This window comes from Porites lutea, chromosome 2, assembly GCF_958299795.1.
Source record: "Porites lutea chromosome 2, jaPorLute2.1, whole genome shotgun sequence".
NCBI lineage: Eukaryota > Metazoa > Cnidaria > Anthozoa > Scleractinia > Poritidae > Porites > Porites lutea.
The window spans coordinates 6,382,872-6,405,876 of NC_133202.1; the positions used below are offsets into that span (position 1 = coordinate 6,382,872).

At 38.1% G+C, this 23,005-nt stretch overlaps 1 protein-coding gene across 3 annotated transcripts in view; it reads right to left on the reverse strand.

The window, feature by feature from the left end:
• LOC140927536 (chromodomain-helicase-DNA-binding protein 8-like) overlaps positions 1-23,005 on the reverse strand; it is a 32,962-nt gene that overhangs the window by 4,360 nt on the left and 5,597 nt on the right. For all 3 annotated transcript variants that reach the window (XM_073377203.1, XM_073377202.1, XM_073377204.1), the window contains exons 8-42: positions 20,539-20,604; positions 20,239-20,310; positions 18,338-18,465; positions 17,826-17,901; positions 17,529-17,641; positions 17,383-17,437; positions 17,080-17,143; positions 16,826-16,938; positions 16,378-16,539; positions 15,928-16,008; positions 14,752-15,483; positions 14,137-14,225; positions 13,669-13,759; positions 13,122-13,229; positions 12,821-13,002; positions 12,101-12,484; positions 11,649-11,738; positions 11,248-11,348; positions 10,936-11,053; positions 10,381-10,471; positions 9,907-9,967; positions 9,639-9,778; positions 9,217-9,290; positions 9,020-9,118; positions 8,180-8,295; positions 7,684-7,766; positions 7,280-7,395; positions 6,983-7,080; positions 6,113-6,585; positions 5,228-5,455; positions 4,359-4,416; positions 3,933-3,983; positions 2,913-3,346; positions 1,419-1,508; positions 367-471 (exon numbers count right to left, since the gene is read on the reverse strand). In XM_073377203.1, the coding sequence (XP_073233304.1) occupies positions 367-471; positions 1,419-1,508; positions 2,913-3,346; positions 3,933-3,983; positions 4,359-4,416; positions 5,228-5,455; positions 6,113-6,585; positions 6,983-7,080; positions 7,280-7,395; positions 7,684-7,766; positions 8,180-8,295; positions 9,020-9,118; positions 9,217-9,290; positions 9,639-9,778; positions 9,907-9,967; positions 10,381-10,471; positions 10,936-11,053; positions 11,248-11,348; positions 11,649-11,738; positions 12,101-12,484; positions 12,821-13,002; positions 13,122-13,229; positions 13,669-13,759; positions 14,137-14,225; positions 14,752-15,483; positions 15,928-16,008; positions 16,378-16,539; positions 16,826-16,938; positions 17,080-17,143; positions 17,383-17,437; positions 17,529-17,641; positions 17,826-17,901; positions 18,338-18,465; positions 20,239-20,310; positions 20,539-20,604 (5,142 nt within the window). The remainder of the gene's footprint in view (positions 1-366; positions 472-1,418; positions 1,509-2,912; positions 3,347-3,932; positions 3,984-4,358; positions 4,417-5,227; positions 5,456-6,112; positions 6,586-6,982; positions 7,081-7,279; positions 7,396-7,683; positions 7,767-8,179; positions 8,296-9,019; positions 9,119-9,216; positions 9,291-9,638; positions 9,779-9,906; positions 9,968-10,380; positions 10,472-10,935; positions 11,054-11,247; positions 11,349-11,648; positions 11,739-12,100; positions 12,485-12,820; positions 13,003-13,121; positions 13,230-13,668; positions 13,760-14,136; positions 14,226-14,751; positions 15,484-15,927; positions 16,009-16,377; positions 16,540-16,825; positions 16,939-17,079; positions 17,144-17,382; positions 17,438-17,528; positions 17,642-17,825; positions 17,902-18,337; positions 18,466-20,238; positions 20,311-20,538; positions 20,605-23,005) is intronic.

The window sequence follows — 23,005 nt, forward strand, 5'->3', positions numbered from 1 at the left end:
TCAGCAGTACTTTCACTAGGTACTATTTATTTAGTATGTAGTGCTAACGTTATAGTCTGTGGATGAAATCCTATGATGTTACCATTCAAATGAAACCTCTTTGGTAGTACTTTTGCATGGTGCTATGTATTTCAAGGGATCTTACAAAAAGGAATTCGATGTTTGGGGGACTTTTTTTGGCCACTATTTGGAGTGAAGGAGTTAAGATGCCAATTCTCCTTTCCTGGTCCCACATTTTGAAAGGTGTACATGTGTGCCCTTTAAGACCATCTACGTCCTCCTTTTAAAATCACTGGTTCATTACAAAAAACAGTTATGGATCAAAGATTACTGTCTTGTTTTGAAGTTTTGTTTTATGACACATACCTTGCTATGAACTAATGCAGCAGACTCTTCGGCAACATCAAAACTGCTATTCTGTTGCAGCCATTCTACAAGGTTTGATAACGTAGGTGCTCGACTTCCCACCAACTGAAAAGAACAAACAACCATATGTTAGTACAGTCGAACCTCCACTGACGGACACCTCTCGTAAGTGCACACTTGCCATAAGCGGACACCAAACTGCAGTCCCAGCTATTTCTCCTCTCAAACACTACATTTTTAACCTCCCGTAGGCGGACACCTCTCGTAAGCGGACGCGGACACGTATTTGGGGTCTGCAGGGTCTAAAATAACCTCCCGTAAGCGGACAATGAACAATACTAGGTTCAGTTTTAATCACACATTCACCTAGAAAAAAGCAGTGTCTGAGTCTGAACAGTACAGTGCATATGAAGGTAACGTTGCAATAAGTTTTTGTTTTCGTTACAGTACATCAAAGTTTTCCTTTTTTAGCTTTTCTTTGAGCCAGTCGAACGAAAATTTGTCGCCTTGAAATTTAAACTCGCAAGGCAATTCCAAACCATATCGTGCTCCTCCTACGTACAGTATAATAGAAAAGCAACATCCAAAAACTATTTGATGGATTATACTGTTACAAGTGGTCTTACAGCTTTAAAATACTTGTTCCAGTGCATTATATGCCCTCTAGTGCATTTTTTTTCACCCTCCTGTAGGCAGACACCTCCCGTAAGTGGACACTTACCCTTGGTCCCGTGGGTGTCCGCTTACGGGAGGCTCGACTGTACTCAAGTCATTTCTATCACTGGCCAAGTGATTTAATGATGTGACTACATTTAAAAAGTTTTACTTTCGGTGAGTGAGTTTCAAACGGAGGTGGGAGGGAAAACCTAGGCCTGCTAAACGCGAAGGGCTCTTCCCTTGAATGTCTGGTTTCCCATTTCCCCCGACCTTTTTAACACCTACCAGACAGGCTTAAATACCCTACTGCGGTCAAACACTTTTGCAAAGACATTTAAAGATCATGAAAGAGCTGGAAGGACATAGCAAAGATAATTTTTATTTCAAACACTCACCTTCCTTCCACTTTCTCTATCAACAACAGCAACTGGTTCATCTAAACCACTTGTGCTCAGTGAATTTCCTTCCACACTTGAGTTCTTAAACTGAAAGAAAAACATATTGAGGTCTTTGAATTCCCTAAGACAATAAACCATGACAACCAGACATCATTATCAGTTGCTGATTCATACTTAAGCCTGGTTCTCATGTGCCGCCAAAGTATCTGCAACATAGCTGCCAGTAATGCCTGTGATACTACTCCAGCATATGAGGACATAATGCTGCCGGCAACAGGAAACATCACAGGTCTTTACATTGGCACGCATTCGAAGTCAAACTTGAGTTACCTTTGCAGGCATGCCAGTGGTAAAGATTGACATGGCCTCTGTTGCTGGCGATTTCAGTTCTCATATCGGAATGGTGCCGCAGGCAGTATTGGCAGCTATGTTGCAGGTAGCTCGGCGGCATTTAAGAACCAGGCTTAATGTCTCTCTCACTCAGTGTTCTCCCTTGGTATTTATGGCCAGGCAGGTAGCCTGGCACAATTTACCAGAAAATCACAAGGGTTAAAAACGAAAGATTTAAAGCTTTACCTAAACTTAAAGTTGATGAAACATTGTCTGGTGTTTTTACTTGTGTGTTTTCTCCCAATTAACTAATTAGTAAAGTGATTTCCCTTTGAATATGTTAAAACCTGTGATGCATCTGTTTCACCGAATGGCAGCAATCTTGCAACTGTCCCAGAAACACAAGGGCTCTTCAAGGTGCTTACATGGAGTACGAAACTTGCATTTTAAGCAGTGTCAAAAGGGAGAACCCAATCAGCCCGAAATGAGCAGAACACAAACAAAACTCTTTTACTGTGGAAAAGAGACAGAACAGTGATGGAAATCTGGTGGAAGAAGTTCAGTCACCTAAAACGACACCAAATCTTCTGAAATCGATTAATTCCAAAAACAGAACATTGGAAGAAGACTCTCATTTTGAGAAAACAGCTGCTATTTGTGGGGCTCAGAAAGAAAAAAAAACACTGGACAAAAACAGTTATTTGCTAACCAAATGAACTACTAAAATTAAGTTCCTAATCTTCATGAATTTTTATTCTGGCTAAAGCAGGCTTCCTACAAACACTGTTAAAAATCTAGGGCAGAATACCCCCTGGCCTTCCCACAATCCTAGGGAGAACACTGCTCACTGTTGGCTAAATGATCCAACTTTCAGAAGATAGCTCATACATCTGGCCTAAATACATTCTCGCGGCAGCTCCTGTACGAGAGTAGTGCTATTCGATAAAAATCACTCAGATCATTAGGGTTTGCTCACTCTTTAAAGTGATTCCCATCTTTCTCCTGTGGGTCAAAGGTCATTTTATACATTAGCAAATAAACAGCACTTTCACACTTTGAGCACTGTTTACACAAAAACTTAGGAGAATTCTTGCATAACTGCCCCTCCAACAAAACAACAACCTGACGCCAAAGAAAGCTGAAATTTTCTACTACCCTCACCTCTTCTCCAAATGCTGGCAAAGCAGTATTTACTCCAGTTTCATGGGGTGATTTTGAAGAAGAAGCTCTTGTAAGGCCAGAATTGCCTTCTTCTACCGCAGACACCTGTTTCACTCCCCCATCAACTCTATTAGGATGAGTAAAACCGGTCCATTCAAGAGAAGCCCCATCAGGTACCATCCCTGCACCACCAGTGTCAGCCAATCTGCCCGCAGATCCGAGCTTATCGGTTTTTGGTTTTCTTCCTCGCTTCTTTCCAGATGGCACCTTTTCAGGCTTTTCCCCCTTCTCTTTTTTTGAAGCTCGCTTCTTTTTAGGAGGTTTTATAGCAGTAGAAGCATCCCATCTGAATTCATGACCGGTTGCTTCCACGTTGATCAAGCCTTCTTTCCATTCTCCATCATGGTGAAAATGGGCAGGCAGTTTTCCGTGACCTATAAGAGGCAGCACTCAAGGATATGAAAAAATTATTGCTTAAAAAATGTTAACTGCTGTAATGAAGGTACAATGTAAGGATCAATATAGGTTTCTGGGAAACTGCCCACCTACCCCTCCCCTGAGCCAACATTAGCAAAGGGTGTAACTGTAGTTGAAATTGTGGAACAATCAGTTAAAACAGGCAGGATTCGTTATTATGTTGAAAACACCCTGAGTGTTTTGATGAATTTCATAAAGCACGAAATGTGAGTTTACTGAACAACAAAAAATCGTTTCTCTCAATCTGCTAATACTCTTCTTTTCCTTGTTAGGATATTCATTACTGAAACAGAGCTAAAAACTCACTAATATAGACACTACTTAATCAAATTTATGTGACCTGTAACAAGCTGTAATTTTTGGGAAGGCTGCTGCAGTAGGACAATTGTTAATTTTCTGTTTGTTTTGTTCAGTTTTCTTTGAAATTTGTATGAGAAAAAGTTACTTTGGCTTAACAGACCGTACTGTCCTTTAAAATGGTATTCCTTGATGTCAGCAAACTACTGTTGGTTCATGAAATCAAAATAGGATCCAAGACTTTACCTGGTTCATTATGTGCATGCTCTTCATCTAATGAGGGGCCTTCAGCCATTTCTGTAAGTTCACACAAAACAAGCTTTGTTATTGTGCATAATATATAATATATAAGATGAAAAAAGTAGGGTAAATCTATATTCACATGTCTTCATAGAGTTGCCTGTGTCAAACTGATAAGGTACAAAGTTTGTTATTTTTTCGACCCAATGTTTGACCAAGTTGTATTATTCAATTTTTTTTCCTTAATGCAAACACTGAAATATTTGCACACATCCAGGAACTGATTCTCTACATTTTTTTTAAATTTTGCATCATCGCCTGGTCACCCCCCCCCCCCCCCCGCCCAAAACACACACACAAGGAAACCCCTCCCCCTATAGCTATATTTCTTCCTTTGACACAATTCTTGCAAAATCACAACTCAACACAAACCTGCTTCCTTTTTTCTTTTTCTTCTGTTTTTCTTGAAAGTAAGTTTTAAACCATCAAGCTGAAAGAGGCAAGGGGAAAGGTCATAACATAATTAATTTTTCACGAAGCCTGGCTATGTCTGTTTGATAGCACTGAAGAGAGACAACATGTAAAAAGAAATTGTACTCCAGCTTGGCTATGTGGTGTGGTTTGATATTACACTTTATCATATGGAGGAGAGTGTTTTACTGGGAACTAAACCACTAGTAGATTCCATACGCCACTTCATCTGGGACCCGAGTGGCGTATTTTCCGTATGTCACCTTTGTGAGTGTCGTAGCGTTCAATGACGTCACGATTCCCGCCTTTTGCTTTTGTTGAATTGGTTTCTCCATATAATAAAAAGAACATTACACGTTGGCTCGAAGATATGAATTTTATGTTCTCGTGGCAAGAACAATATCTCACTCGTTCGCTTCGCTCACTCGTGAGATATTGTTCTTGCCACATGAACATAAAATTCATATCTTCTCGCCACCGTGTAATATCCTCTATGTACTGGCCAAATCAAACACTGCAGATACTTCACCCTTGAGTAGAGTAGGGTGTTGTTTAAATCTCATGCTTGATCAGGGTTTAAAAAAAAATTGAATTCTGGCTTGTCCTTTGGGCAAGCAACTGTCTCCTTTTGCCTGTCCAGGGCCACTTCTTGCTCATCGTAGTAAATGATTTTGTTGGAGGATGACTTGCCTGGAGGGAGCTTCAAAAGTCACTTCCCCACCAAGAAAATCTAATTGTTCTGGACTACAAGACAAGACTTTGTTCAGGTCCTGTAATATATTACACAGAAACATGACGTACAGCTAAGGACCTCTTGAGTTGGAACTTACCCTTTTTAGTTTAAAAGCTTTGGATGGGTCCTCAGGTAACCCATCATCACCAACAGCAAAGCCAGGGGCCAGTGAAGCCATGTCCACATCCCCAAGACCTGTTGACATGGGGGAATTAGCAGCCAGTTGACTCTGAAGTAGGGCCTCTGCTGCTTTACTCACTACTGGCCATTCACCTTTCAGGACACACTCACAGAGTTGGTCTAAGCGCTGAATAACCACTTTATCCTGTCAAAAAGTGATATTTGTGAGGACTATAAATCAAAGAAGGATTCCTAGGCAGGAATTAGGTTTAAGCAAAATTCTTTGGGGGTAAAAGTTTCTACCAGAGAACATTTTTAACATACAAATCTTAATGTATAGAGATAAGATGTATTTTTTAAAATTAACCAGGGCTCAAAATAAGGGTCAACTGACAATATTTGACCCGGACCAATGGTCAAACTCTCAGTTTGCCAGTCATTTTGACAGGACACATAATAAAATGTACTGTCGATGGATTTGAATGTATTTGTTCTAAAAAAGTTGCAAGGTCCAAGTACGCCTTTTCTACAGGACAAATCTTTAAGCTATTTCCAATGTTTAAAGATCCTGGTTTAAATCGTTATTGTTTTAATTTTAATACTTTGGTCATGACAGCTCAAAAAGAGACTTGACCGAGCTGAAATTTCTTTGGCCAGTTAGTATGACTGGTAACAATCAAAAAAATTATTTTGAGCCCTGTTAATATAATAAATTGTATTCTTTATCACAGAGAGACTTGGACATAAAAAGTTGAAAAATCTTATGCAACAAACAAATCGTACAAAATCTCCACAGAACGTTGAGTCGCATTAGAATAAGATACATCTAACATACATCATTGTAGTAGCATTCTGTTTGTACCTTAGGCCATCTCACAGAAAAGACAGACATTTCACCAGACTGACTCTCTTGGTTGAAGCTCAGTTGAGAGTCCTCATCTTGGGAGGCCGCTGGATTGATCTGAGAAGCCACAGGGGTTTCATCCATTTCCTCAACCTTAACATCTGCTGCCATAATAGGATCATCTCTGACAGTCTGATCTGAAGCATCTGTAGGGGAACTTGATTCCACTGCATTTGGCAATACTGTTTGTGTCTCGGCTTTTGGCACTTGTTGCATTGCTGTAGATGCCTGATGCATGGATACCTGTTCCTGGGGTGATAATGAAGTTGGAGCACCCATGTCTGCTGCCCTTTCTTCACTGGGTTCCTTAGTGGCATCTTCGCCTTGTTTCCTTTCATAATCGTTGTTCATAGGGTAAAGGCTATCAAATGAAACTGACGATTCTGTCTTAACACTTCCTGTAGGAGAAGATGACTTCTCATCTCCAAGAACTGTTAAAAAATAGATTAACAAACACTCTTTAGCACAGAAACTATCAAGAAATCACTGTTCTTTACTCACCCAATGAGCAAGTGAAGTGTTTGGGTATTTAAATTACAGAAAAACCATAAAAAATCCTATATATATATATATATATATATATATAATAATTGGGGGCTGGTTAAAATGATTCTTGGGCTTGTATATGACACAGCTTGTCAAATGACTTTCTTTGCACCCTGTACTCTGGAATTTCAGACCTCTTAGTTATGCAACTTATCAACAGCATTTACTGGAATCAAACTATTTTGAATTTAGATGGCATGGAAGGGAACTTACATAAGCTTTCACTACATTGTAATCATGAGATATGTTACACAATATCCTAGGTAATTATAATTTTTATACCTTTATTGATGGGATTTGATGGTATCTTTGATATAACTTCCATAAAGGACAGCTCAGGATCACTAAGAAGATTAAAATCTGTTCTGCTGATGCCATGACTGCAGGAGAGACAGAAAACAATAAAAATATTACTGTTGTACTCGTGGAACATTTAAATTACAATCACTTCAAATACTCAAGCAAAAAACTCAACAAAATCAGAGAAAAAAATGAAATCTTATGCGTAGCTGCAATACTTTGTTCAATTGCAACAAAATAACAGAATTTTAAACTATCATTAGTGCAATTTTTGCTTACTTGGCAACACCAATAAGTAAATCTTTGTCATGTTTGCCACATATCCACCAGTCAGGAAAGCTGGAAGATGGCTGCACTAGCTGCAGTCGCTCATCTAGCTTCTCATGAGGTAAAACCTTTAAACAAAGATAGTGGCAATGAAAAATTAGTCACACAACTCACACATCCTTGATGATGGGCTAGCACTCCTAACATCAGCTCTTGAATCTCTTTGTGGTGTTCAATAATTATTAACCCTATCACCCACTAATTCGGTGTTTTACTCACTACTTATGCAGCACTACAGCCTCTACAGAAACTAATCCATTTGTCAACCGAACAATATTACAAATATTAAAAATATTACAAACAAGCACAGTTGACTAAATCATAGCAGCAACAGGGCAACAATACTTAAACTGTACCTCTTCTCGAATCTTTGAGAGTAACTGTATTCTGTAAAGACTTCTACTGGCCCGTTCTTCTGAAATAGGTTCCACACTCAGTCCTGCCCAAAAATATACAGTCATTTACAGCATTACACATTGTGCAATAAAAAATTGAAGAACCACTGAATAAATGTTCCAAACACTTTTCAAACACAGCCTCATTTTGTAATTGGTAAGCTTTCATCAAACTTGTCAGGATGTGAACAGCAACTAATCAAAGGCTGCAATACAGATACTAGTCACTCTTAACCATTATTTTACATCCATTCAGTTACAAATGGCATTTGTTTAAAAGTTAGCAGACTAAGTGTACATTAGCCTAGTACATGCCACCCTGTAATAATGTTTCCTTTTTTTCTCTGTAAATCTGTTCAATCAAGATAAAATTACACAACAAGGGCTTACCTTTCTGATCTACAGTATTTACAAAATTTTGAGCATGTTTCAATCTTTTTTTTTTTTTTTCACTCACCTTTACCTGCATCCTCTTCAGTAGCTTGGCCACCTACTCTTCTACACATGGCCATGAAATCGATGTAGTAAGCAGTCAGCCTTTCATCATTCTTCTTGTCTAACCGGGCTTGTCGTCTGAAAGATCAATCAAAGCAAGATTGTAGTGTCGTTCAAGGATTCACTTCAGTCATGGTTTATTTAACCACAATAGCCCACTTTACAGTTACAGGTGGAAACGAGGCTGGAGTTGACCTTGTTTTGATACAACCCTTCCTGCTTTATTATGCAAATCAATTTGTTCTTTTGCTAAATAGTATTTTTAAGGCATAATTTCCATAAGAAAAGGAAGGAAGTTTGTCACAAACAGCGTGCAAAGAAAGTAGTGTCCAACAGCCCGGGGCTAGTGGATTTTGTTATCGGGCTAGTTAATTCTGTTTTTAACTTGCCCGGCGGGCATGTGATGATTTTGGAGGAATTGGAATAACAGAAGAACTGTGAAATCAATTCTGCTCGTCAAAAAGTTTTTGGGGCTAGCGGAAATGACGTTTGGGCTAGTAACTGCTAGCTTCAGCTTGCCCGAAGGGCAAGCTGTAAAAATGATTTTCTTTGCACGTTGCACAAAAATAGGTCAACTTCAGCCTCACATTCACTCAAAGGACAGGATACTAAGCTCAAGTTGGTAAAATGGTCCATTAGGTAACTACGACCATAAAATGTTACAATAACCACTGTCTCATTGTAGGTAAGGTTGTGTCAACAACAAAATTCAGGATGTGAACAGCAAGATTTTAATCATTGACAATGGTAAAGGAACAAATGTAAACATTCATGACCACAATTTGATTAACACTCTACTCACCTGAATCTTGACCAGTCATATGTACCTTCTTTTTTGTTAAACTCAACACCAAAAGTGGTCACTGTGCGATAGAAGTCCACCTCCTCTCGTTTTGACCACCTGGGAGAGAAGAAGAATAGGTTAAGCCTCTTTACAATAATGGTATTGATTTTACATGACAGTAAATTGTAGTTCACAACGTAAAGAATGACACTAACTTTTGAGCCATTTCTGCCTTTTTCAGTTCTTTCTGGCGGACAGCCTCTTCAAACCTCTCCTTTCTTTCACGTTCCTGTATAGGAGACAAGAATCAATCGCCATGTAACATTTACCTTAGCTAAATCTGCTTAAGTCATAAAGAATAAAATAATGAATCCCAGTGTTACAGCTGCAAGACAATAGTATTATTACATTTAGGGCAAAATCATTCCATTGTCTATCACAGAAGACCTGTAATAGAGCTTTCATGAACAGCAACTTCAACTCAATCACATTCTAAGTGTTTCACTAAGGACCTGATTTTAAAGATTTAATTTTATCTAACACAGTAAGAGTAGAAAACAACAAGAAAACGGGTCCACTGGTTACAAAAAAATTTGATGGGAAACATTGCAGTTTTGGTGAAGGTGGGGGAGTTCACCTTTTCTGCAGCAGCCTTCTTCAGCTCGGCTTTCTTCACCACTCTTTGGTACCCAGCAATGATTCTTCTGAGTCTGGTGTTTAAATCAGATGGTGTTGGCCACCTTAGACTTGGATTACCTCTAGGCTCACCTCCAGTAGCTATTAGAAAAAAATGGCAACAAAGGCATTTTTATCACTAAAGAAGTAAAGTAATACTAACAGTACAAAAGAATGGTAGATGCGGCTAAATACAATTATAACAGAAGGTCTTCAAGAAGAAACCTTACCTTCATACAACTTCTCTGCCTTCCGAGGTGTGCCGGGTGATGAAACAGCAGAAACAGTGTCCTGAAATGAAGATGCTGACTTATTAAATTTGCAATTCCCTATTTAGCTTGAATGCACTCAGGGTTAACAGGGATCTGTAAATAAAAACCTTGAAAAACTACACTAACAAAAAGATTTTTAAAAAATATAGAATATACTAGTATTAACCAGGGTGACAGAAGGTGCACATGCATGTGATCATATGACATTCTATAGTTCCATCCACACTAGTGCTGGTTATAATACATGCTTCACATGTGTAATAGCTATCTCAAGATTAGGATTGAGGTCTCCTCAGTACTACCCACCATTAGTATCAGAGAAATAACCACAGTCTCACAGTAGGTAAGGATAAATCATCATGTTTCAGAAAGAGCCAAAGTTCTAATCACTGACTGCGAAATAGGAATCGTAATGCCTGTGTGAACAGTCACCTTATCATCCTCATCCTCCATATCATCATCTTTCTGAGACACACTGGCAGGCTGTTGATAGTCAGGGTCATCATTGGCATCATCGTCATCTCTAAACATCAACAAAAATATTCCTGATTATTCAGGTACATGACACTTGCAACACCACTAAGCAAATTGGGAAATTTGACAAACAACGGAATGTTTCTACGTTATTGACAAAAGAAAAATCACAACCGCAACTGAAAGACTTCAAATTAGCAAACCCATGCCTTGTCAGTGTCTTGCAGTGTGCAAGCAAGCTCTATACATGTAGGTTCAGGGGTTAGGAGTTAGGGTAAGGGCCTCAGGTAAAAAGAACTCCTATACAACATGGATGGGAATGCTTGTCAGAAAATTACAATCAAACCCACAAAGGGGAACAACCTAGGAGTGACACAGGCTCTAAGTCTTCAAAGCAGTATGACAGCCCTTGGTTTGGTTTAAATGGACATTTTTTTCTCACAACCCTAAGTGATAACCTACATGGGTAAAAATATTCTTAGAAATGTTTTTAGAAACACTTCATGTACTTGCCTGTCATCTGGGTCAGTAGGTTCACCTGCAGTGGAGTCATTCATGTCAGTTGGAAGGCCAACTTTAGACACGAAACACAAGCAGGGATCTGCTCGCATTGTCTTGTAATGTTCATACCCTATGAAACACAACAGCAGGTTAGAGTTGGGAAAAAGATTAGCTCATCACTGTTGAAGGTCACCTTACTTTCTGCTCGTGGCTTGTTGCACATTAGATAGTATTAGCCAGAAACTTTATAACCCCAGTTTTATTTCACGCGAAAGCAAGAGCTCTACCACTTGACTCCATTAATTCAAAATGTCTAATACTCACCATACTTGTAGACTCCCACTAAGAGTGACTTATCACACTCGTCATCCCACCAAGTCGCTGGTGGATCACCTTCAGGTGGATGAATGACAATGTCCAAATCACTAAAAAGAAATGACAATATGGTATTAGGTTTGAAAGAGTAAAGAAAGAACCAAAACCACCTATTAGGGTTTGAGCAGTCTATCAATGGTGTACAACAAACACAGACTGCAGACTTTCAGACTGGCAGGTGAACGGGGTAAACATTGTTGTGAAATGCCCTAATAGATTCCATATCCCTAAAAGGCTAGTTTCAGGGATAAAGAATCTGTTAGTGCATATCACAACAATGTTAACCTGATCGTTTACCTGCCAGTCTGCAAGTCTGCAGTCTGCGTTTGTTGCACACCGGTTTAACAAACCTTGCATTGCATCCCTCTCTGATCTTGTGTCCAAGAGTGCCAATCACCTCATGTCTCAAGAAAAACAGGAGTTTCACGCGCAGCAAAATCCTTGCAAAAAAACAAACAAATATTAGATGCCTGCAGGTAATAACAGGAACATAGTAAATCAAAGATGATTGGGTCAGATTTAAAACCCATCACATTCACACATTACATCATACCAGTGAATGAATCTTATGCCTGTTCACATCGGACAAGCAAATTCCACCCGGTCACCAAACCTTGTTTGAGATCAAAACTCTTTACATCTGCAATCTTTCTGTACTGGTATTATTTTCAGCTCTACTGCCTTACAAATTTAATTAAAAGTTACAATCTCAAAACGAGGCTTGGTGGTGAAACCTGCTTGCCTGACGAAAACTTATTATAAGGCCTATTACAAAATGTGATTAACTACGGCAACAACATACTTGTTACAGTGGTGTTGCAAGTGCTTCTTGTAACCCTCATCTAGTATAAGAGTTTCTGGATCACATGTCCGCCACTCACTACCAACTTCCAGTAGTGCAATGGCGCTTTTGTTTTTATTAGAAGTCTTGCCCTTCTTGTTTCTTCCCCTGCCCTTCCCTGAGGATGGAAGTGGCATGTAAGTGGCATCTCGCTCTTCACTCGGCAGTCGTTCTCTTGTGGCTGAGGCTTTAATCAGATCTCTAATAAAACCTTTCACTTTTTCATCTCCTCTATAATGGTGCAGGCAGTACACCAGTATTGTGCGAGAAATGGCTTCAACATCTCTTTCAGAGACCTTGGTTTTGAATCGCCCTGAGGCAATGACATCCTTCCACTGTCCCCAGCTGCAAAGGAAACAAAGAGAAAATCTCAGCATAATTTCTTATTTCTAGACAAATTTCACACAAGTGCAAAGCAGAAACAGAATTAAGGTAAAAGGTGTGTTAACTAATGTAACATGTTTCTTTGAAACGTAAACAACGAGAGTGCAACTAATAATTGCCATAATATCACAACAGCTAACATGATCCAGCCTAGGTTCCTAATTTCTGTTTAACTGCCCTTTAATAAAAATGATAAAGTTGTTGAAATGATAACACTAATGCCTTTCTTTTGTTGCAGCATCTGCTATACAACTGTTGCCAGTAAAAGGTTAACAAGAAAAAAATATTTTAACTTACCCATAAATAAGCAAATTCTTTTCCACCCTGAAGCACTCTACTCGGGTCCAAGATGACCTCCGTGGCAAAGGTGCCTCATCATCTTCCTCAAGATCTAAGTCTGATAGTTCAAAATCACCGTCCTCATTGCCATACCGCTTTGTTTGTTTCCTTTGTCGTGGGGCATCAATAATTCGATTGTCCTGTTTACAATAGAGAAAAATTACACCATCCCACTCTAAATTCTGGAATTCAGATGAAGCATGAGTGTAAGACACAGTTAAGGTTGCGTTGGCTAGTATAGAAAATGTTCACTGCATACCTTGTTTATAAGGTCGACATCTAGGTCAGCTTTTTTGGCCCATTTCTGCCAGAAATCAGGATCATCAATATCAATTTCTTCCTCTCCCTTAGATGACACAAAGCTCGCCTACAAAAGAAAAAAAAGAGTTAAACAAGTCATACAACATCTTACAGCTGGAGGCTTCACAACTGGAATATTATCTGTCCACCAAGCTTACAGATTCAAAGCCCATTCTAGTCCAAGTGTCTTGCAGTAGTATACAGGGTAACTGCTATAGCCAGTACTAAAGGTTCCCAATTGCATGAATCTCACTTAGCATTATTCCCCTTGAGTATCGAGTACATGTAGGCAACAAGTTTTCCCCTGTAAGTGGTGAAATTAGCTTCTGCCAGCTGCTCCCTTATTTAGACAGAGATAAAGGCTGCAGTTTGCCATGGACATATATAATGAGAATGTTCATTCTCAGGACCCCTTATTATTTATTTACTTGATTATTTCTCTACTTTATCTTCTTTTCTTAAAAAGTAGTATAGAAAGAAATTAATTTAACATGACTGTGTTTTACCTTAGCAAAAGTAGATCCCTTTCCTTGGGACTCAATCTGAATGACTTGAGTACGGCGCTCTAGAATCTGATCAATGTCTTCTTCGCAAAACCTATATAATAGCAAAATGATCCATGAGTTAGCACTAAATTAATAATAACTGGGGGATTTCTCTCACTGATTGGTCGAGAAATATGTTGTATAGGAGTAAAGAGCAAGGAAATGATGTGATGGTGGTGCAATTTCTCGTGCACACAATTTTTCACCAAACTTCATTAGAAATGGATATCAGAAAATGTCATTTTGAAAATAAAAAATGCTATTTTTTGAAAAAAATGCAGGCAAGTGGTTCCACTTGAGTTTTGAACATTTTGAGGTCATTGCTAGGTTTGATAAGGGCATACATGTAGACCATGGAAAATTGTTGTCAATACGTTTAAGTTACTGTTAGGAAAAGCCAAGTCTCATGTTCTCAATTAAGTCACTTACTTGGAGCTATCATCATTTTCTTCCTCCATGATGGCACCATAAGCACCCTTTCTCAACAAATCTTCAATCTCTCTCTTGGACAATGATTGCTGTATAAAAATAACAGAAACTTGAAAGATCAAAACTTTGGAAAACAAAGGTTGTTAGGGAACGAACAATGCCCTATTTGTACTGTACTGGTGAATGGAAGATAAACTGTTTGTCATGGTTTGTCAAATCTTCATGCAACAATTAACATGTACCTTGTCTTTAAATTGGCCTTTCCCATAGAAAACACCAATAACAACATGAATACCCATTTTGGTCTCCAATTCTACACTGTAACTGAACTCTAACTCCTAATCAGTGCAAGTATCCGAGATATTCTGAAATTCTATTGTAATGAAACTTATTCTGACAAATCACCTCCCTGTGCCAGTTGGCTCAATCAACTTTATAGAAAGGCAAGGGTTGGAGCTTGTTCAAAGGTGGACATCTATTATTTTATCACCAGCTAGCTGCTTTGACAAACCTGCAAGGATCCTTGTGGATTTATTAAAAACTCTGTTATTTGAGTTGTTCTCATTGTTACCAATGTATTAAGTAATAAAATCTAAGAGTGAATAAAGCCCTTACACTGTTGCTTGCATTCTCCTTGGTATTCATGGACTGGAGCACAGCCTTGTCCAGACCCAACTTCATGCTTGCTCTATCAAACATTTCACGCTCATAAGAGTTCCTAGTGATAAGTCTGTACACCTTAACAGACCTGCTCTGTCCAATGCGATGGCACCTTGCCTGTGCTTGAATATCATTCTGAGGATTCCAGTCAGAGTCAAAAATGATAACAGTGTCAGCAGCTGTAAGATTAATCCCCAGTCCTCCAGCTCGAGTACATAACAAGAACACAAAACGGTCAGAGTCCGGCTTGCTGAATCTATCAATAGCAGCTTGCCGTAGGTTTCCACGGACCCGCCCGTCTATCCTCTCATATGGATACCTCATGTGAACAAGGTAATCTTCCAAAATGTCGAGACATCGAACCATCTGAGAGAAAACCAGGACTTTGTGCCCATTTGCTTTCAGTTTTGGTAGGAGCTTGTGAATAAGCACCAGTTTACCAGAAGCATCAATCATGACTGTGGCATGCTTGGGAGTTTTTTCATGCATTGACAGGTTATGCTCAGCAAGCACCTTTTCTTCAGCACCAGTGATCAAGAAAGGATGATTACAGCACTTTCGAAGTTCCATCATGGTGTTCATTAAGTTTGGTACATTTGCACTGGACGTTGCTCCCTTGCTCAGAAAAGCAAAGTTACGTTCAAGGATAGCTCTGTACAACTTTTTTTGGATGGTTGTAAGCTCCACCTGAAGATAAAAATGAATAAGTTACCATAATGCAACATCTGCACTATTGTCTGATATTTTTAATAATTCTTTATGCAACTAGTCTTTGCCATGTTGTGAGTAGCAATATTTAAATGACAAAATGTTACACTCCATTTTCAGAACATTGGCAAATAAAATGAAGGCCTAATCTAATGCCAGGTCATCAAGCTCTGTGACCATTACTGTGTTTTGTGCTACTGCTTTGGCTATTTGCCAGCTCTTCCAGCCACCCTTGTTTCTCTTGGGCTTTTGAGAAAGATAGAAACAAGGCTAGGTGGAAGAGCTAGGAGGTAGCCAAAGCTGGCACAAAAAAGGACGTGCTTGTCAGAGAACATAAAGGCCTAACTCTATATATAGCTTTCACATCCCTTTACACCACAGGCTGACAAAACATATGAACATAACAAGAACTGAAGAACAGACCTCTATGATGGTTTCCTCTTTTGGAGCAATGTTCTTCTCAACATCTTCCTTCAGTCGTCTCAACATCATTGGTTTTAAAAGCTAAAGGAAGAAGACAAAAGAAAATATTGAAGGATTTGAAGCCACAATACGACACACAAAGCAACTATGAATTCAGCATCCTTGATCAGTGCAAGATTTTTCTTCCTGTGCTTCAGTAGTCTAACATGTTACAGCATCATTTCAAGGAAGTTTAACTTCACCTTCTCTAACCCAAGAATTTAATTCCCATATTCCACCATCTATCCAGCGTATACCATACTTGGTAGTGAGAAAACATTACCCCGTAACTTTAATGTTAACAACCCCTTTAGTGCCAAAAACCCTTCAGGCCATAGAAGTGCAACAAACAGTAGGACTTTTACTGTTATCTTGACACTGTAATAAAATATAAGCTGAAATTGTGCATACCTGTTTGAGTTTTTCTACTTGAGCCTCTGTCTTAAGGTCACCAAATTCCATAAGGAAGGCCACTTGAGAGGGGAACTGCGCAGGTTCAAGGAAGTTCAGAAGACTGAAGAGCTCATCTACATTGTTCTGTAGTGGCGTTCCTGTCAGCAATATCCGATGTTCCTTGAAAACAGCATTATTTAACATGCTGTTAGTATCAGAGTAGAGAGACGAGCCAGTTTTGCTTTCAAGCATTGTTTTTCAATTTTTCACTCCCTCTTATTCATTCAACCATTAATCAGCTTGTTCAGTCAGTTTGTCGGTCTGGCCAAACTGCTGTAATCAGGGCTTCTAACAACCATCAACTCCACCCACACAAAGCAAAACCATGACCCAAGTATCACTCAGTGACCACTTGTAATAATTAATTAGAGAACGTGCAGAAATATTATTAAATGTACATGTATACCATGCTTAGGTTGTTGAGGCCTTCAAGAAGTTTGCAGTTTCGATTCTTCAGCCGATGAGCTTCATCTATGACCACACATCTCCACGGCACTGAACTGAGTTGCATGTTGTCAGCTTTACAGACAAAAAAAGGAAACAAAAACAGGTTTATTGACTTGGACTGTGCACCAAAAAAAGGATGCCATCTGGCCAGTTACATAAAAAGAAGGGATTTTCACCACAAAGAAAAACATAATGTTATATACATCTTCATACCTATAATTATTTCATAGGTTGTAATCATTGCTTCAAACTTGTACAATCCATTAAATGGTTGGCCCTGGGAAAAAAAAGGAATGCAATAACATCAGTAATGTGGGATGACAAAAGAGGTCGAAAAGTTGGCAACTGGGGATATGACGAGAAAATGAATGGACCTTTAGAGGGTTAAGCTATGCAGTATTTCATTGTAAACCTATATGGCAATTTATACATTTACAGTAAGTATCACAATAGAAATGACCAGAAATGGTAAAAATGATCTACAATTTAAAGTAAAAAGCACTGAATGAAACTTACATTTTCATCTCTGAAGTAGAATTCATACTCCTGTATCAAGTGACGACTTGACGCACTGCAAGGAAAATAATCCTCATATCAGCAAGTTGTAAGGTTCATTTAGAATCACTCTTAGTAATAAACAACGACAACAACAAAACACTTACCTCCCATGATAAACAACAGCATTTATATCACTCCAGGTTTCGAATTCTCTTTGCCAGTTTGAAATTGTGGAGAGCGGTGCTATCACCAGAAATGGCCCCCTCACACCATACCGCTGCGATTGAAAATATTTTTCTCCTATTAGTTGTAATATTAATTGTTCATATCTTTTCACACAAAATAAACTTTAGAACCATTGTGCAACTACTAGCTTGGAACATGCCGAGACTGTATTCTAAATGTCATAATATTAAATGGATGAAGCTGATAGGTGATCCCACATGGGGATTTACACTCACCTGCATTTCAATAAGAAAAGAAATAGACTGAATTGTTTTTCCAAGTCCCATTTCATCAGCTAAGATGGAGTTTTGCCTAAACAGCAGAAATAAGTAAAACATGCTTTTAACAAAGAGCAGCAAGTCACTGAAGTACAATCAAAATTGGATCACTATGGATGTAAGCAGAGAAATAGCCAACTTTTTGCAACACTGCCACAAGTTTCCCTACAGAATGGGCACAGAAATTCCATAATGATGACATGTCACTATCTATATCTGGGTAGCGATTCTGATTGGTTTAAACAAACTTCTCATATGGCACAACTAATCAGAAGCGCTACACAGATCAGGGACGTGATAAGTCATCAGTATGGAATTTCTGTGTTCCACCCTCACACAGCATTTTGCAGGGAAACCAGTGGTGACACTGCAAAATGTCAGCTGTCTTTGTGTATGAGACCACCCTTGCAACAAAACATACCATCAGAACAAACAATATTGTGTAACAACATAGTGGAAAAACTTTTCACCTGTTACACCAACAAAAAGTGAGCCAATTGACACCTTCCAGCTGATATTCTCGCAACACATTGCCATTCTTGTACACAGGTGAGGTATCCATCTTGTACCACTCATGAGGGTATGGACGAGGACGAAACTGCAAGAAAAAAACCACTACGTTTCAGTTTATGCAAGGTAAATGTTAGGAGGCAGCACTGCTGAGCTTGTAATTCAGCTTGGGATTGTAATTCAGAGGCCCCAAGATTCAAGTCCTGCCCTGACTGTAGCTGGATCTGTTCTTGGTAGTCCTGTGCAAAAAAATTAATAGCTAACTGGTTTACCTCCTACCCTTTGGGATTCTCAATCATGTTATGTTCTATTTGAATTACATTGTTTCATCCCTGAAAAGCCCCACAAGGGGAATGGATAATTTAATATTTATTTAATTTATCTCATAGCATTTTTCCAACCTGCACATAATCTCAGGTGTCTTTAAATGGAGCAAATTCATAGTAATGGGTTCCTCCTTATGCTTTCTTAAACTGGTAAATGCCAACATTATCGAGACTCTTGATGCGACCCTTGACAGTTTTGTGCTGCTAAAAACTTGCAGCTTGTCACTGTCAATAAATCCTTGAAATACATCGGTAATGAGTCGGTACTAGACTAAATCTAACGGCGAATCTTTGCCGACGTCATTGTCTTCATTTTTGTTCCTTATTAGCATACAAGACAACCCATAGAATGCATAACGAATGCACAAATTAAATTCAAAAGTTGAAAGAGTTGGTTAATTTGAGGGATTTGTGCAATTTTCAGCTCTTAGCAAGCAATAACAAAGGAAATAGCTGCCATCGAAAACTGCAAAATTGCTAGGTGGCATAAAAGTTAACGAGCCCACACATTCTTTGCAAATTTCAAGCTTTTAAAAGACAATTTCTCCAACACTCTTCCGTATATTGGGCTCAATTTTTCACAGATAACTGAAATTGTTTTGCTTTTTCCATATTCAGAGAGTTTATTTTAACAAAATGATCACAACTACTTTTTGGAAAATCTGATAGGAAAAATAGGCTGTGCAAGTTCAAAATATAGGAAAATAAAGGAATTTTCTGCGAAAATATAGGCTCTTTATAGGAGCTAAAATAGATTTCATACAATGAAAATAAAGCAAGAGACACACTTTTCTGAGCTTTTAATGTATTTGGTCAAAACTTGACAACCAGTGACATTTGTTAATGGGGGACTAGAACACTATTTGATGGCAAAATTTAAAATAAAAATATTATTTAAAATTACTTTTGTTACAAAGGTTGTGTTTTGAATAAACTCTCTGTGACTCATCTCATTCTATTCCCATGAAAAGACCTTAAAATCTGTGATAACTTTTTCCCCCATTGTTGATTTGTTGTCTCTTGATTGCTACTCGGAAAAAAAATTTGCATGTGACCTCAGTTACTCAATCAGAACCAAGAGTGGTTTAGTTCGTTGAGTAACTGGTGTCACGTCTTTTGATGTTGTCGGGCAGGTTTGGCAACAGCCCATCAATAGCGAACGAAGAAGCACATACCATAAGAATGTATACGTATTATATTTTTTCTCTAATTGTTCACTAGCTTCACCAAATAAGAAGATTAAGGACGGCAATACTATTTTTACTGATAAAGAATTTTGATTTTGTTAATTCACAACAAAATTGCTTCACAGTGCAAAATGCAGATATCAGAATAAGTCCTATTTACATGTAATATAAGAGGATTTCTTGAAATATAGGTTCTTTGTAGGATCCTATACAATTTGTAGGATAAATCAGAAATAAAGGTGGTCTGGGATGCACGTCAGAATGAAAGGCATGTGCTAATGAGGCAAAAACTGTAAACGAACATTTGACTGTACTTCATTCCTTCCTCTAATTCCTAATTTACCCTACCTGTCTTAGTTGCATTGGTGGGAGTTCCTTAAGCTTTTGGAAATGTTTGATCTTATCTTCATCAACATCAGCCTGCAAAGAAATATTGAGACACTATAAATTGACAAATTCTCAGAATCATTGTAAGCAATCATTTGCTCAACGGGAATTTTTACAGAACAAAATAAGTTGAGGAGAGTTTTTTTATCACTCTGACAGCCTTTATAATATGGGGAAATAATCTTGCAGTTTTACCATTCAGTTGAAACCTCTGGGAGAACTTTTTATTTCTAGGAGTTTTAATTGCTTTGTGAATTTTACCTCAATTTCCCAGGTGCTTTCTTCGTAAGGCTGTGATCTCCACTTCACAAGGTAATGTGTGATTGGCTGCAAGAAATTTGTGAGAGGCAATAAATAAGGTTATCAATGACAACTTTAATCAATAATGATTTGGAGAAACAAACACAGAAAAACTAACAAAATAATGTTCCGACGTTTGTGTGACCTCAAGATGCATTTATTTCCATTCCTTGATAATGGCATCACGAGGTTGCCCAAATGTCCCCACATTAAATTGCGTTAGTTTTTACATGTTTAATGACAACTTTACAAAAGACCTAACAGGAGACAGATGTTTGTTGTAAGTACACTGTAATAGTCACTCAAATAATTATCCAACAACAACACACACTGACACTCCTTCTTTGTCCTTAGTGAGAATATTTTGTATGCTTGTAGTGAAGTGTCCTGACAACAACCACAGGAACTTGTCTGACAAGCATCAAGTTTGTTCTAGGAGGATCTCATTTTACTGTTACAAGTTTGAAATACACAGCAACAGGACAATAGAAGTAAACCTCCATAACAAATAAACCTAAATCTTAAAATAGTACCATGTTAATTTAAGAAAAACTTAAGTAAACACTAAACTTCACGTGCAAAATTAACACTCTTTTAGCCAACAGTGAAGAGTTTTGGACAGATACAGTAAGTTTAAATGGTCATGCAATCTAAGTTGTTCATCATTAATTTACACTTAAGAGTGATTTTAACCATCTATGTACATCTTGTGCATTAAGAAGTTCCTAACCAGCAGGACAGAACAATTTTGGTTGAAACGCTTGTATATTTCATCTGAACCACTCAGGGCCCAGTTGTACAAAGGCTGATTAGCACTCACCCAGAGGTAAATTTTAATCCCAGTTTCTTTCATTCAAAAGCATATTCGCACATAATTTTATCTATTCTTTTCAGAGCATCCAGTCATCAAATTGTACACAAAAACAATTAAACTGAATTTGCTCTTTACACTGTCATATCTTAATTAAAATTTTGCGATTGTAACCCTGGCTTGACTCAACCCAGTTTTGAACAACATGGCCCAGATTTCAACAGTAATGAAATTCAACCAGCAGTTCAGATCACATGACATGTTTCAAGAAGGACAAAGAATAAAGCATCTTTAGTTACATTATGACATTATTAACTTTATTATCACACTGCAAAAAACTGCAAGTGCTCTCAATAACAAAGGTCAGGATTAAGATTTAGTACAAAACTTAAAAGCCTTCTCCAGTTGATATATTAACACAGAAGGAAGCAATATCAAAGAGGAAATTTTTTCTTTTTTTATGCTCACAGACTGTTTGCTTTGGTACTTCTGTTTAATAAGTTAAACAAAACCTGTATTACTCTTTGTGCCTCCACTCACTACACCAATCAACTTGAATGATAATTGTTGTTATAATAAGTTTGCATTTGCATGAAATACAAAGCGTACAATCGCAAATGAAACAATACAAAAAGACTACAGAGATTGAACAATGAACACACTGAAACATGATAATTATCAATGACGGCCTTACTAGAGCTGATGCAGCTACACAGTATAAACTACTTTCCACTTTAATTGCCCAAAAACACCAAATGACTGTTGTGCAACCTTAACTTTCAAATAACGAAATCAGTACTGTACAAACTAGACAAACAGCATGATCCACATGAAGACAATAGCTAGAAAGTGACAGAGCATTAAAACTACACATCTGCAGAAAGTACACTGTCAGTAGTGGAAGCAACTTTAGAGATGTGACAGAGTTATTGCATGGCTTGATGAAAACAAATTTTTTTTGTTAAATGAATAATTTTGCCAAACTCTTTGAAAACATTTAACAAGAAAATGAGCTCAACAAAGAGAAAGGGAACCTAGAGTCACATTACTGCTGTTGAACACTTCAACACATCGCACTTGAATACGGCCTTCCCAAACCATAAGCAAGGTACTAAAAGGAAAATTATATCCATATAACTCGGAACTGCCAACATGTTTGACTTTGCATAATATAAATTACATGCGAAATATTGCACCATGCAATATACATTTGAAACCATATATCTTTTCAGGGTTAATCCCATGAACTCCACTATTTCACAGATTTAAAACAGAGATGCAGTCCAATGATGCCTGTAAAAATGCTACTCTCAATATATCTGCTAACACCTTGTAAAGTACACTAAGATTTATTTTAAGAGGGGTGAGATAAAAACTCTATTTCATGCATGAAAAGAGGTGTAAATTAATTATTTATGTTCCCTAAGGGTGGAATGTTTAACATTTGCATAATACTCAGACAAGAATGGCAAGGTCTGGTTTAATAAATTTCACACATACAGCTGCAAACTACACTATGCCAATGTAAATGTAGCTTTGGATTATGTGATTCTGAACTAACTCTGTTCTGAAGTTACACAACATTTCCCATATCTAATAGCTTTCCCCAATGCTCAA